Here is a 15519-nt window from a genome sequence, read left to right as displayed (position 1 = left end):
GCTGACTGCAGGAATGTCCACCAGTTGCCCGTCAACTGAATGCTCATTTCTCTACCATTAGCAGTCTCCAAAGGCGTTTCAGACAATTTGGCAGCACATCCAACCAGCCTCACAACCGCAGACCACTTGCAACCACACCAGCCCAGGACCTACACATCCAGCATGTTCACCTCCAAGATCGTCTGTAACCAGCCACCCGGAAAGCTGCGAAAACAATCGGTTTGCATAACCAAAGAATGCCTGCACAAACTGTCAAAAACCGTCTCAGGGAAGCTCATCTGCATGCTCGTCGTCCTCATCGGGGTCTCGACCTGACTGCAGTTCGTCGTCGTAACCGACTTGTGTGGGCGAATGCTCACATTCGATGGCGTCTGGGACGTTGGAGAGGTGTTCCCTTCACGGATGAATGCCGGTTTTCACTGTTCAGGGCAGATGGCAGACAGCGTGTGTGGCGTCGTGTGGGTGAACGGTTTGATGTTGTCAACGTTGTGTATCGAGTGGCCCATGGTGGCGGTGAGGTTATGGTATGGGCAGGCGTATGTTATGGGCAACGAACACAGGTGCATTTTACAGTATAGATGGCATTTTTAATGCACAGAGATACCGTGACGAGATCCTGAGGCCAAGAACAATATTTGAGGGAAATGGCCTTTTGTGTATGCAGAAAAATCTTTAGATCTTTGAGTCCAGCTCACGAAAAATGAGAGCAAAAATAAAAGTGTTGCATTTACATTTTTGTTCAGTGTAGAACAGAGATTGTGAGCCAGGCCCTCTCCTCCATGTAGCGAGAATGAGAGAATATGTAATTTAATTGCAAAATGTATGTAATCGTAATCCACTACATTACAGGGAGGAAACGTGTAATTAAATTATAGTTGCTTTTGGAAATTTCCATTACAATTTTAGTTACATTTGAAAAAGAAGCCACAAAAGCTCTGTGTTTTTTTTCCATATCACTTTCTCCTTCTAAAGCCAATCCTTGTGATTGGCTTTCTCTGGTCATGTGCCATTCTGACGTAGTCTCAAACATAACATATTTTTCTAAATATGACCTTGAAGCCCTACTTTGTGGTGCAATCTATTAGTTTGTCTGAGATTTTGAAAAGGTTGGACTCACAGTTTTGAACACATCAAAAAACATTGAGTTTGGAAGTTTCATCTTAGAATATGTGAGTTTTTTATGGAACATTCACTTATTTGGGTTTTCATATGAAGGGATATTTTCTAAATTGTGCATATTTGTCATTACGGCAACATGGTATTGTCTGGTGGTTTTACACATGTTTTTTGCACAAATATAATTGTATTATGTACTTACATTTCTTCATGTTTTGTTATCAGGTTTATTATTTGTGTAAAGAACAAATATGCGGTTAAATCCAAAATAATGATCTTTGGTTTTAATCCACTTTTTAGAGGAAAAATCCAAGGGTGCATTCATTCAAAATTAAGGAAACTAACTAAAATGTAATAAAATGTAATGAATTATATTACTTTGAGAAAGTAATTTAAATAGTGACACTACTGTTACATGTTCAACAGTGTAACTTGTAATTGCAACCAACTAAATTTCCAAAGTAATCCTCCTAACAGCGCTTTCATCCCACATCTGTGACCTCAGACATCACAAATCCGCTTTTAGAGTGCAAACTCTCTAAGGTGCAAAGTGGAGACCACCTGTTTTTTGTTTTTTTTCCCAGTCACTGTGTTACTTTGGTCTGCATCATGGAACGATACCTGTCAAATGTGATTTTGAAAACAGCAAAGTAAAACTCATAAAACATGCACCTTGATTTTGCTTTGTTGTGGTAGAAGCAAACTTTAAATAACATTTAAAGTATAAAGCAGAACAATTAAACAATGAACGTTTCAGCACATTCTGTAGTGCAAGCGGATCATTTGTGCCCAAGTGGTTTTGGTTCTATTGTAGTGTCCCTTCATATTCATGAATGCCTCCCAATATTCAGTCAGCCCAAACAGAGCAACAGAACAGCTGAGTTCCTCAGACAGGCGCTTTCATTATTCTTCTTCCCTCCCCTCCACCTCTACCCCATCCCTCTATCTCCACCCCATTTCTCTCTTTCAGCTGCGGAAAATGATTAATGTGCACCTTGCCACTGGTGGTATTTCTAATTGCCAGCACACCGGCTCAGTCAGCAGATTGTCCACACACGTGCACACACACATGCACAAACACACGCACACTGCACACACATGCAGTCAGGAAAAGGAAGTGTGCACACAAGTGTGAATAGATTTAAATGACCATATTTATGTGTGCACGTGCACATACCGCATACCACAGATACACGTGCACGCACACGCACACGCACACACAGACACAGTGGGGAGGGTGCGTAGCGAGGCAGGTGTTTGCCATTTCTCAACACATTAATCATCCTCCTTTAAATAACCTGAGTGTCGTCTTGACGGTTTGAGACCACGAGGATGCTGCAGTGCTGTTGCCTGACGACAGCACGATCCCCGTCGCTGCATCTTTCTAATGTTATCTCAGGAGCCCACAGGCCCCAAAGTGTCTGGAAATGGCCCGCCTTGCCTCCCAGGCCGTTTGCAACCATTCGATTGCTCTGAACTCTGCACAGTGATGTGTTGCGTGGCCTTGTGTCTAACCCCAATCTTTCAGCTGTGTTAAGGTTCTGGATGCGTGGTGCATTTTGGTAAGTGAAAAGGTGCTCAGTGGCTAGACGCTGCACAAATGGTCGACTCAAAGGGTGCCATGTTTTGACATAGTGGGCTCCCACACACATTAGGGGGTTCAGAGTGTACTATTGCTGTGTATTTTGAATTAAGTGGGGATGAAAACACAGTTGATTTTAAGAGAAATGCTTCACTGTATTTAACAAGGTAGGACAGCAACACTTTACCTCAACAACCATTTCAATAAACAGTAGACAACTACACAAAATCCCTATTCAATAAAGCACATCCATGCTAATTTTCGAATATAATGTATCGCCCAGTGGACTTGAGAACAGTAAAATCCCTGCATATATTGAAGAGAACAATAATGTGTTGAATTTGACATGATTTCAAGGTTTTGTTTCTATTCATCCATAGAGAGGACTGAGGAATACATAGACATATTACTTTTCAGGCCTACTTGAAACAAAAAAAACTGTCACCCTTTAGATGTAAATTGAATATGACTACATTAAAAATATTTCAATGTGTGGGTGTTTAGTGGCGAGACTTATTGACACTACGGCCTTCGATGACTTGAATTATAATCATAGTTCTTGTTTCCTGTAATGCCTATTACACTATGTAAAAGACTTTACAGGTATATGAATAACTTCACCTCAAATGGTACTCTTAACAACTTTAATTGCTTGAAGTGAGGAAAAAACCTAACCTGTTGTACTTTATGTTCAATGACTTATTCAGACCTTTTCTCATGAGATAACAAAAGCTATGACGTACACTGGATGGCTAATGGAAATGGACTTTGCATCATTTCAATCAAAGTAGTAGTAGTAGTGCTGGAAATCTGAGACAAGAAACCAGGTCTCTGGGGCTTTAAAATGCCATGATGACTCTTTGACAGTTGTCATGGCCATTTTATTGCATGCAGTCTGACTCTGAATATGGTTTCTCTCCATGCTGTTGTTCCTAATATGTGTCTGGGGAGTTTAATGATTTTATGGAGACTTTTAAGTGGTGTTTGTGTATGAGTACAAATGCAGAGGAAAACATGAGCAGAGAAATCTAAGTAGTATAACCAGACCAGAGTTGTGAAAGAACAATAAAGTCTGTTTATTGATCCCCTTTTGCATCAGTGCAGCAGACCTTATTCGATAAAAGCACAGGCAGTCACTTTGAGTTATATTTTGGACAGCTCACACCAGGAAGGGCAAGCACGTGCAACATCACTGTCAGTATCTTAATGGAAGTGACAAACAGTTCTTCATGGTTGCACTTTTACTTCAAACTGACGTTTTCCCTTCAATATCTAAGCAACCACACTCTAGTTTTGACTGAGTAAATGTGTTTCAGCATAACTGTTTATAGCCACACTTTGCAAACAAACACATCTAGCCACATTCGATCTGATTTTATTGTTGTACTGTGCCATAACTTCCCCACAATATCCATCATCTAAATCCATAAAAATCCCCTTGTCCTCCTACACTGCCCATGCAGCAGTCTACATCAGCATACATATTGCAGCAACATTTGATGTTTTGGTTCCGTACTCCTGATACTCATAATATGAAAAGACATGCTTGTGCTATTTAAAATAAAAATCTGCCCACGGATCCTCCCACATTATTAGACATCTGACATCAATGATGTTCAGCATCTTCCAGGAGGTAATAAATGGCTGCTATTTCGTTATTTTTACACCCTGACAGCCTGCCTCATCTACTTCCATTTCAGGTATAGTGACACCCCAAATTTCCCAGAAATTTTTCACAAAATCCAACAATTCGCACCTGCATTGCAATTGGTGGGTAAATATACCACTGAGAGGCTGTAGAACATCCATCCATCCATTTTCTGAGCCGCTTCTCCTCACTAGGGTCGCGGGCGTGCTGGAGCCTATCCCAGCTGTCATCGGGCAGGAGGCGGGGTACACCCTGAACTGGTTGCCAGCCAATCGCAGGGCACATAGAAACAAACAACCATTCGCACTCACAGTCATGCCTACGGGCAATTTAGAGTCTCCAATTAATGCATGTTTTGGGATGTGGGAGGAAACCGGAGTGCCCAGAGAAAACCCACGCAGGCACAGGGAGAACATGCAAACTCCACACAGGCGGGGACGGGGATTGAACCCCGCACCTCAGAACTGTGAGGCTGACGCTCTAACCAGTCGGCCACCGTGCCGCCTGTAGAACATCTGACCAACAAATTTCATTTCTGGAGCTTGTGAGAGAACTACAACATAAGACAATACAAATTAATTTCAGACTTGAATATTGACTTCCACCAACTATCAAGGATGGTATCAAGGATAAGTTTTCATCAACACTGGTGTGTTTGTAGATGGTATGTTTTTGTATTACAACCTGGATTCTTCAAATGATCCCATTTCCACAAATGCCAAAATTCCGAAATCTCTCACAATGAGGGTCAGAAGCTATAATGTCAAACCAACATTCAATGCAAAGTAAATGGAAAGGCACATTTTACATGCTTATATCGCTGTCAAACTCATTCGGTGGGTGGATGTTTTTCTGGGTACTCTGGCTTCCTCCCACATTCCAAAGACATGCACATTCAGTTAATTCTATCCATCCAGTTTCTTTACCACCTGTCCTCATTGGGGTCACGGGTGAGCTGGAGTCGATCAAAGCTTAGGGCAAAAGGCAGTGTACACCCTGTACTTGTCCGCCTGGGACTGTAATACGGACATGCGGTATAGAAAATAGATGGATGGACATACACACATGGACACAATTGTTGGTACCCCTCTGTAAATGGGAAAAAGAAATCTACAGTGGTCACAGAAATAACTTGAATCTGAGTGAAGTAATAATAAATAAAACATGTATGAAAATTAACCAATGGAAATTACACAGTTGCTTTTGAATTGTGGTTTAACAGAATTATTACAAAAAAACTCGTGCAACAGGCCTGGACAAAAATGAGGGTACCCCTAGAAAAGATTGAAAATATTTTTACCATAGGGACATGTTCAAACAAGGCGTGTGCTCTAATTAGCATCACAGGTGTCTTCAAACTTGTCATCAGTCAGTCGGCCTATTTAAATGGAGAGAAGTAATCACTGTGCTGTTTGGCGACATGGTGTGTAGTACACTAAACATGGATAAGAGGAAGCGAAGGAGAGAAAATTATAGACAAGCACATTAAAGGTAAAGGTTATAAGACCATCTCTAAGCAGATCCACTGGATTGTAGTCAACCTCCCTGGATGTGGCTACAGGAGGAAAATTGATGACAAATTTAAGAGACGGGTAATACAAATGATAACAAAAGAGCCCAAAACAACCGGCAAAGAAAATAAAGGTGAACTCCAAGGTCAAGGTACATCAGTGTTAGATTAAACCATCCGTTGTTGTTTGAGCCATAGTGGACTTCATAGGAGACGAACAAGGAGGACAACACTCTTGAAAAGAAATCATAAAAAAGCGAGACTGGAATTTTCCAAACTGCATGTTAACAAGCCACAAGGCTTCTGGGAGAATGTTCTATGGACAGACGAGACAAAACTGGAACTTTTTGGCAAGGCACATCAGCTCTATCTTTACAGACGCAAAAATGAAGCATACCAAGAAACATGGAGCAGCATCTGTTCTATTCTGGTGCTGCTTAGCTCCATCTGGCACAGGGCGTCTTCAATCTTTGCAGGGTACAAAGAAATCTAGCGACTATCATGGTATTCTAGAGAGAAATGTGCTGCCCAGTGTCAGGAAGCTTGGTCTCATTTGCAGGTCATGGGTCTTGCAACAGGATATTGACCCAAAACACAGAGTTAAAAACACCTAAGAATATCCATCCATCCATTTTCCTACGCCTATCTGAGGTCAGGTAGTGAGGGCAGCAACTTAAGCAGGAAGCCCAGACTTTCCTCTCGCCACCCACTTCTTCCAGGTCTTTCGAGGGGATCCTGAAGTGTTCCCAAGCCAGCCAAGAGACGTAGTCTCTCCAGCGTGTCCTGGGTCGTAGCTTAGAGTGTCCTGGTACTAAGTGCACATATGGACAGCCTCATGTCTGAATATGGTGTTCGTTATGCACAAGAATCCCTGACAGAACAGCAGTTGGGTTTTGGTCGGGGTGGGGGCTCCTCCAAATCACACCCCTCCAGGTCTCAGTGTCATTGCCCACGTGAGCGTTGAAGTCGCCCGGCAGAACGAACGAGTCCCCACCGGGAGCGCCCTCCAGCACCCCTGCCAAGGACTTACAAAAGGGTGGGTACTCTGCTGTTTTTTGAATAGGCACAAACTGAAGGCGGAGGAAGGCTACCCTCTTGTACAAGCACTAAGTCGGGAGTCAATAAGTATGCCCACACCTGCTCGGCGCCTCTCACCGTGGGGAACTCCAGAGTGGAAGAGAGTCCAACCCTTTTCGAGAGGACTGGTACCAGAGCCCAAGCCGTGTGTGGAGGCGAGCCTGACTATATCTAGTCGGAGCTTCTCAACCTAGCACACCAGCTCGGGCTCCTCCCTGCCAGAGAGACAATCCACGTCCCTAAAGCCAGCTTCTGTAGCCAGGGATCGGACGCCAAGGTCGCCACCCAGCTCACTACGCACCCGACCCCTTTGGCCCCTCACACAGGTAGTGAGCCCATGGGAACCACCCAAGAATAGCAAAGAGCAAAACACTGGACAATTCTGACGTGGCCATCTATGAGCCCTGATCTTAATCCGATTGAACATCTGTGGAAGGAGCTGAAACATGCCATCTGGAGAAAGCATCCTTCAAACCTGAGATAACTCATGAAGACTGGGCCAAAATACCAGCTGCAGAAGAAGTCTCATTGAAATTTAGAAAAATCATTTGATTGCAGTAATTGCCTCAAAAGGTTGTGCAACAAAATATAAGGATAACATCATTTTTGTCCAGGCCTGTTTCATGAGTTTTTCTAAAATGATTCTGTTGAACCACAATTCAAAAGCAATGTCAGATTTTCGTTGGTTAATTTTCATACATTTTTTTTTATTATTACTTTTGTCCGATACAAGTTAATTCTGTGACCAGTGTTTTTTTTTCTTCTTTGATTAACAGAGGGGTACCAACAAGTTTGCCCACGTGTATGATACAGTCCCCTCCAAAAGTCTTGGAACAGCAAGGTCAATTCTTTTGTTTTTGTTGTATACTGATGACATTTGGGTTTCAGATCAAAAGATGACAATGACACAAAAATTTTTAATTCCAGCTTTTATTTCATGGTATTTACATCTAGATGTGTTAAACAACTTAGGACAATGCACCTTTTGTTTGAGCCCACCCATTTTCATGTGAGCAAAAGTATCGAAACATGTAACTGATGGGTATTTCTAGTCATATTAGTAGTCATATTTATGCCCCCCTCTGGAGCCAGGCCTGGAGGTGGGGCTCGAAGGCGAGGGCCTGGTGGCCGGCCTGGTGGCCGGCCTGCACCCATGGGGCACGGCCGGGCACAGCCCGTAAGTGTAACGTTGGTCCCCCTTCCCATGGGCTCACCACCTGTGGGAGGGGCCATAGGGGTTGGGTGCAGTGTGAGCTGGGCGGTGGCCGAAGGTGGGGACCTTGGTGATCCGATCGAAGCTGGCTCTAGGGACGTGGAATGTCACTTCTCTGGCAGGGAAGGAGCCCGAGCTGGTGTGGGTATACTTATTGCCCCCCGGCTCGGGGCCTGTACCTTGGGGTTCACCCCGGTGGACGAGAGGGTAGCCTCCCTCCGCCTTCGGGTCGGGGGGATGGGTCCTGACTGTTGTTTGTGCCTATGCACCAAACAGCAGTTCAGAGTACCCACCCTTTTTGGAGTCCTGAGAGCGGGTGCTGGAGAGCGCTCCCGCTGAGGCAAAAACCCGGGCGTGGGAGGAGTTCGGTGAGCCCATGGAGAACGACTTCCGGGCGGCTTCGAGGAAATTATGGTCCAGCATCCGGCGTCTAAGGAGGGGGAAGCTGTGCACCATCAACACTGTGTATAGTGGGGATGGGGCGCTGTTGACATTGACTCGGGACGTTGTGAGTCGGTGGGGAGAATACTTCGAAGACCTCCTCAATTCCACTGACATGCCTTCCCTTGACGAAGCAGAGTCTGGGTTCTCTGAGGTGGGCTCTCCTATCTCTGGGGTTGAGGTCACCGAGGTAGTTAAAAAGCTCCTCTGATACGGGGTGTTCGGTCCCTGTATGACTGGAATCAGAGTTTGGTCCGCATTGCCGGCAGTAAGTTGGACTCGTTTCCGGTGAGGGTTGGACTCCGCCAAGGCTGCCCTTTGTCACCGATTCTGTTCATAACTTTTATAGACAGAATTTCTAGGCACAGCCGAGGCGTAGAGGGGGTCCGGTTTGGTGGCCTCAGAATTGCATCTCTGCTTTTTGCAGATGATGTGGTTCTGTTGGCTTCATCAAGCCGTGATCTCCAACTCTCACTGGAGCGGTTCGCAGCCGAGTATGAAGCGGCTGTGATGAAAATCAGCTCCTCCAAATCTGAGATCATGGTCCTCAGTCGGAAAAGGGTGGAGTGCCCTCTCCGGGTCAGGGATGAGATCCTGCCCCAAGTGGAGGAGTTCAAGTATCTCGGGGTCTTGTTCATGAGTGAGGGAAGAATGGAACGGGAGATCGACTACGTTTCTCGGCTTGCCTGGGAACGCCTCGGGATCCCCTCGGAAGAGCTAGAGGAAGTGGCTGGGGAGTGGGAAGTCTGGGCTTCCCTGCTGAGCCTGCTGCCCCCGCGACCCGACCTCGGATAAGCGGAGGACAATGGATGGATGGACCGATGGGTTTTTCTCGTTGCTCAGGTGTTGCCTTTTAGATTGATTGCTTAAACATTAGATAGTGCTTGTTTTTGGCTTTGGGTTTCACCTGTGAAAACTGCATTTTCTGTTAAGCAAACACGAAGACCAGAAATCTGTCTATGGGAGAAACCGAACCATTTTGAAGCTGAGAGAAGAGGGAAAATCGATCAGTGCTATTGCACAAACATTGGGTATACCCATGTAACATCTGTTCCCGTTCCAGTCTTTCCTCACTCGTGAACAACTGAGGAACTTGAACTCCTCCACTTGGGGCAGGATCTCATTGGTAACATTTGGAATCATAAACAAGATGGCGCCTATATGTGTGGACACCTCGGTTACGCGCTCTCTAGTATTGTTTTTGTTTTTGTGTTTTTCGTTCATCTTTGGAGATATTACATGTCTTACTTACACAAGGGGAGACTTGCTAACCATCAAGGAGTCTACTCCAGACTTTCTTTCACAAATCCGCTCAGTTTTTTCCCTGAGTTACTCACCGGAGCAGCGACCGCAGTCTTTGGCGCATGGAGGCGGAGGCGACGCCACAGAGGGAAGTGAGCCGGCATCCAGGTGAAGCTTCGCAAGAGAGGATACAGATTGGCGTTTCCGTCAATCCACCTCGTGAATCTACGCTCCCTACCCAACAAAATGGATTTAACAAAGCTAAACTCAACCACGAACTCCCTAAATACAAGCAACACATCGACTGTCCTACTAGGAAAAAATAACATTTTAGACCACTGCTATACTACGCTAAAGAAGGCATACCGTGCCAAACCTCGTGCAGCACTGGGCTCGTCTGATCACTGCTTAATTCTCTTAATACCGACATACAGGCAAGAACTTAAATGTGCTAAGCCTACAGTGAAAACAGTGAAAAAGTGGACCAATGAAGCAAAGATAGCACTTCAAAGCTGTTTAGACTGCACAGACTGGGGTGTCTTTCAAAATTCAGCTGGCAGCATGGATGAATATACGACACTGTCACATCCTATATAAGTTTCAGTGAAGATGTGTGTGTAGCAACAAAGTCATTTCGTACATTCAATAACAACAAGCCGTGGTTCACTGCTAAACTTAAGCAACTTCGCCAAGCTAAGAAGGACGCATTTCAAAGCGGGGACAGGGCCGTGTATAATTGAGCTAGAAACCAGCTGGCTAAAGAAATTAACATTGCAAAGAGGAACTATGCAGAAAAGTTGGAAAAACAGTTTAGCGCTAACGACTCTAAATCAGTCCGGCATGCATTCCAATCGCTGACCAATTACAAACGACGATCCCTCCAAGCAGAGTACAATAGCACACTAGCCAATGACTTGAATACCTTCTACTGCAGATTTGAAAAGGACACTTTCACACCCAAAACCCACCCAGCCACACCACCGAACACCATCACACCTCTGACTTCTGCGTTAACCATCCATGAACAGGATGTGAGACGCATCTTCAAACAACAAAAGATTAACAAAGCGCCAGGCCCAGGCCATGTGTCCCCATCCTGCCTCAAAGTCTGCGCGGACCAGCTCGCTCCAGTCTTCATACAGATCTTCAATAGACCTCTTGAACTGTGCGAAATACCATCCTGTTTCATACTCTCCACCATCATTCCAGTCCCAAAGAAACCTACAATCTCGGGTCTAAATGACTACAGGCCTGTTGCCTTGACATCTGTGGTCATGAAGTCCTTTGAACGTCTCGTGCAGGACCACCTAAAGAGCGTCACAGGTCCCCTGATGGATCCCTGCAGTTTGCCTACCGAGCGAACAGGTCTGCGGATGATGCAGTCAACATGGGACTGCCCTTCATCTTAGAACACCTCGACAGTGCAGGGACCTACGCGAGGATCCTGTTTGTGGACTTCAGCTCAGCGTTCAACACCATCATCCCTGAACTCCTTTCCGCCAAGCTTCTCCAGCTCAGAGTCTCGCCTACCATCTGCCAGTGGATTTACAGCTTCCTGACGGGCAGGACACAGCAGGTGAGGCTGGGGGAGACCACCTCATCAGCACGCAGCATCAGCACTGGGGCACCCCAAGGTTGTGTCCTCTCTCCGCTGCTCTTCTCTCTCTACACGAATGACTGCACCTCAACGCACCCAGCTGTCAAACTCCTGAAGTTTGCAGATGACACCACTGTCATCGGCCTCATCAAGGACGGTGACGAGTCTGCATATCGACAGGAAGTGAAGCGGCTGGAGCTTTGGTGCGGCCGACATAACCTGGACCTGAACAAGCTCAAGACTGTAGAGATGATCGTGGACTTCAGGAGGCATCCTTCGCCACAGCTGCCCCTCACGCTGTCCAGCTGCCTGGTGTCAACCGTCGAGACCTTCAAGTTCCTGGGAATTATAGTCTCTCAGGACCTGAAGTGGGCGATCAACATCAACTCCATCCTCAAAAAGGCCCAGCAGAGGATGTATTTCCTGCGGCTGCTGAGAAAGCACGGCCTGCCACGGGAGCTCCTGAGGCAGTTCTACACAGAGGTCATTGAATCATTCCTGTGTTCTTCCATCACAGTCTGGTTTGGTGCTGCTACAAAAAAGGACAAACTCTGTAACGGACAATCAAAACTGCTGAAAAGATTGTCGGTACCCCTCTACCCACCCTTGAGGACAGAACTAAGACAACAGCGTGCAAAATCCTCTCTGACCCTCCACATACCGGTCTTCCAGCTCCTTCCCTCAGGTTGGCGCTACCGATGAAATGCAAACTAGAACTAGCAGACATTCCAACAGCTTCTTCCCTCTTGCCATCAACTTCTTAAATAGCTAACCTACAATTCCATTGCAACATGCTGCCAATTTGTTTTTGTTTTTTTGTCGAGTTTGTTGTCACATTTCTGTCGGGCCAATTATATATTACTCGTGCACTCACTGTAGTAGTCTCGCCATGCTGCACTATTTGCATATTTGTTGTTGACCAATACTGGCCACTCATGCCAGAGTAGCACCTGTCCCATTTGCAGACTGACTGAGGAGTATCTGCAACATTTGCACAATCAACATTGTCCCAGATTATCGCACTACTAGTCACTTTAAACTGCATACATTCCTTGAAGTCTCGGCGCCCTTTGCACAATGGACATTGCACCGGACTATTGCTATACTAGTCATTCAAACTGCTGGAAGTGCTAGAGGACTCTGCATATTTTTGCACAATTGTCAAAAAAAAAAAATAATTGTACCGGCATTACCGGATAACTAGCAACCCTCAAAACTGTTCTCTGTCAATTGACTGTCTGTTGTCGTACTTGAGCGGCTCCAACTACCGGAGACAAATTCCTTGTGTGTTTTTTGGACATACTTGGCAAATAAAGATGATTCTGATTCTGATACAACAATTTGGAATGTCCTGAAAAAGAAAGAAACTACTGGTGTAATGAGCAACAGACATCAACCAGGTCGGCCAAGGGTATCAACAGCAGTTGATGACAGAAACATTGTGAGAGCTGTAAAGAAACACCCAAAGACAATAGTCCGTGACATCACTGCCAACCTCCACAGGGCAGGGGTGAAGGTATCACAATCCACTGTTCGAAGAAGACTTTGAGAGAGAAGAAATACACAGGCCATACCACATGATGCAAACCACTCATCAACAAAAAGAATAGGACGTCCAGATTGGATTTTGCAAAGAGGTACAGAGATGAGCCACAAAGGTTTTGGAACAAAGTTTTATGGACTGATGAGACTAAGATTAACCTCTCGCAAAGTGAGGGAAAGGCCAAAGTATGGAGAAAGAATGGATCTGCTTATGATCCAAAACACACTACCTCATCTGTGAAGCATGGTGGAAGTAATGTCATGGTTTGAGCTTGCATGGCATGCAAGTCATGTAAATAGACACATTGCTCCATCTTGTGATCGGATCGGTGATCGGCCCCAAAAATCCTGATCGTGTAAAGCCTAATACGTACATATTTGTGTGTGTGTGTGTGTGTGTGTGTATATATATAGCTTGTCTTTGTTGTGTTTTCAATTAAATATAGGTTGAACATGATTTGCAAATCATTGTATTCTGTTTTTATTAATTTTTAACACAATGTCCCAACTTCATTGGAATTGGGGTTGTACAACAGCTACATATTAGGCACACACACGACAAATGCAAAGACCGGAAATGAGCCCACATACTTCAGCCAGAAGGAGGAGCGTTAAAAGGTCAAAAGTATATTAACATATACCGGTAGTACCGTAATTTCTCGTGTATAATGCGCACCCATGTATAATACGCACCCCCAAAGTTGACCTCAAAATTCTGGAAAACCCTTCTACCTATGTATCATGCATTTTTACAAAGCATGATTTTGCTTCTACCCATATGATCAAAACGAAGTATTATCTGTATTTATTTTTTTTTTCAAAGAATTATTCTGAAGTTAAGCACTTTATTTGAACACGTAATACTTTTTTTTTCTTTACTTGCTCTTATTTTGAAATTCACAGCCTTACTTTTATTTAGTGAATGAGAAAACACACAGTTGTACTCATATGTTTGATTACCCAGGCAGAATTTGTAAGATGGGTACAATTCTTTAAAGAAAACATGAAGGGCCAGGGGAAACACATTTAATTTTATTTTAATGGGATTAAAATTAAATGGTCAAGCATTACAGAAAAGCAATATCATTCAACAAAACATAATCATAAAGAAATTAATGATTGTTGTTGTTCAGTCATTAGTCATATTTAAAAAAAACAATATTTCACAAATTCTGCCAGGGTATGCAAGTTTCTGAGCAGAACTGTACATATATTTAGTCATACATATCCCTGTTATATTGGAATGAAGTGTAAGCTACACCTTTTTTATAACCACTAGGTGGCGGTGGCATATTAGAATGAAAGTGTACACCTTTCTCATAACCTCTTAGGTGGCGGTGGCATTTTGGAATGAAAGTGTACAACTTTTTCATAACCACTAAATGGTGGGATACATTTATAAAATGTGAAGGTTTTTTCCATTTTCCTCTGCACTTATGTATAGTGCGCAGTATTGACTTTTGCCATTTTTTTTTGGGGGGGGGGATACGCATTATCCATCCATCCATTTTCTGAGCCGCTTCTCCTCACTAGGGTTGCAGGCGTGCTGGAGCCTATCCCAGCTGTCATCGGGTAGGAGGCGGGGTACACCCGGAACTGGTTGCCAGCCAATCGCAGGGCACATAGAAACAAACAACCATTCGCACTCACAGTCATGCCTACGGGCAATTTAGAGTCTCCAATTAATGCATGTTTTTGGGATGTGGGAGGAAACCGGAGTGCCCGGAGAAAACCCACCCAGGCACGGGGAGAACATGCAAACTCCACACAGGCGGGGCCGGGGATTGCACCCGGGTCCTCAGAACTGTGAGGCTGACGCTCTAACCAGTCGGCCACCGTGCCGGGATACGCATTATACACAAGAAAAACGGTATATTATATGTTTATGGCGGCACTGTGACCAACCGGTTAACACATCTGCCTCACAGTACTGAGGACCTGGGTTCAAAGCCAGCCATCCAGTTTGGAGTTTGCATGTTCTCCCTGTGCCTGCTTGAGCTTTCTCCGGGTACTTTGGTGTCCTCCCACATTCCAAAAACATGCATGGGAGGTTATTTGAAGAGTCTAAATTGTCAGTTGGTGTGAATGTGAATGGTTGTTTGTCTATATGTGCTGGCAACCAGTTCAGGATTTACCCTGCCTCTGCCCCGAAGTCAGGTGAGATAGGCGCCAGCACACAGCGACCCGAGTGAGGATAAGTGGTTCAGCAAATGGATCGATGGATGTTGTATGTGATCGTTTGCACTATTTTGCACCAGAGCAATGGGTTTTAATTTTGAGTTTGAAGAGCTGCACAAAAAAATTTCAACATTATATCTATTTTTATTTTGTTTTATCAATTTAGCTTTGCTAAGGAACTATAAAACCCATTAAGAAATTCATTATAATTTTTACACTTAAGTTTATATTGTGATATATACTGTTATTGTGAAGGGATTCAGAAAGATGAATTTTAGGCTACATCGTCCAGCCATATCTGTTAGGTAAATTATATTTGTCTTAATATGAGTTTATTAATTTTTGCCCTCCTTTTTGCTACTAAGATCCTATA

At 44.4% G+C, this 15519-nt stretch overlaps 1 protein-coding gene across 11 annotated transcripts in view; it reads right to left on the bottom strand.

The window, feature by feature from the left end:
* zranb3 (zinc finger, RAN-binding domain containing 3) overlaps positions 1-15519 on the bottom strand; it is a 145855-nt gene that overhangs the window by 127072 nt on the left and 3264 nt on the right. Inside the window, exon 3 of one of the 11 annotated variants that reach the window (XM_061797147.1) lies at positions 9925-10063. The exons of 9 other annotated variants lie outside the window; for them this stretch is intronic. In XM_061797147.1, the coding sequence (XP_061653131.1) occupies positions 9925-10063 (139 nt within the window). The remainder of the gene's footprint in view (positions 1-9924; positions 10064-15519) is intronic. One more of the 11 variants, XM_061797149.1, reaches the window with a different exon arrangement.

Source organism: Phyllopteryx taeniolatus, chromosome 1 (genome assembly GCF_024500385.1).
Source record: "Phyllopteryx taeniolatus isolate TA_2022b chromosome 1, UOR_Ptae_1.2, whole genome shotgun sequence".
In the NCBI taxonomy this organism is placed as follows: domain Eukaryota; kingdom Metazoa; phylum Chordata; class Actinopteri; order Syngnathiformes; family Syngnathidae; genus Phyllopteryx; species Phyllopteryx taeniolatus.
Note: the sequence above shows the minus strand (reverse complement) of the source record. Positions and strands in the feature narration are given on the sequence as shown.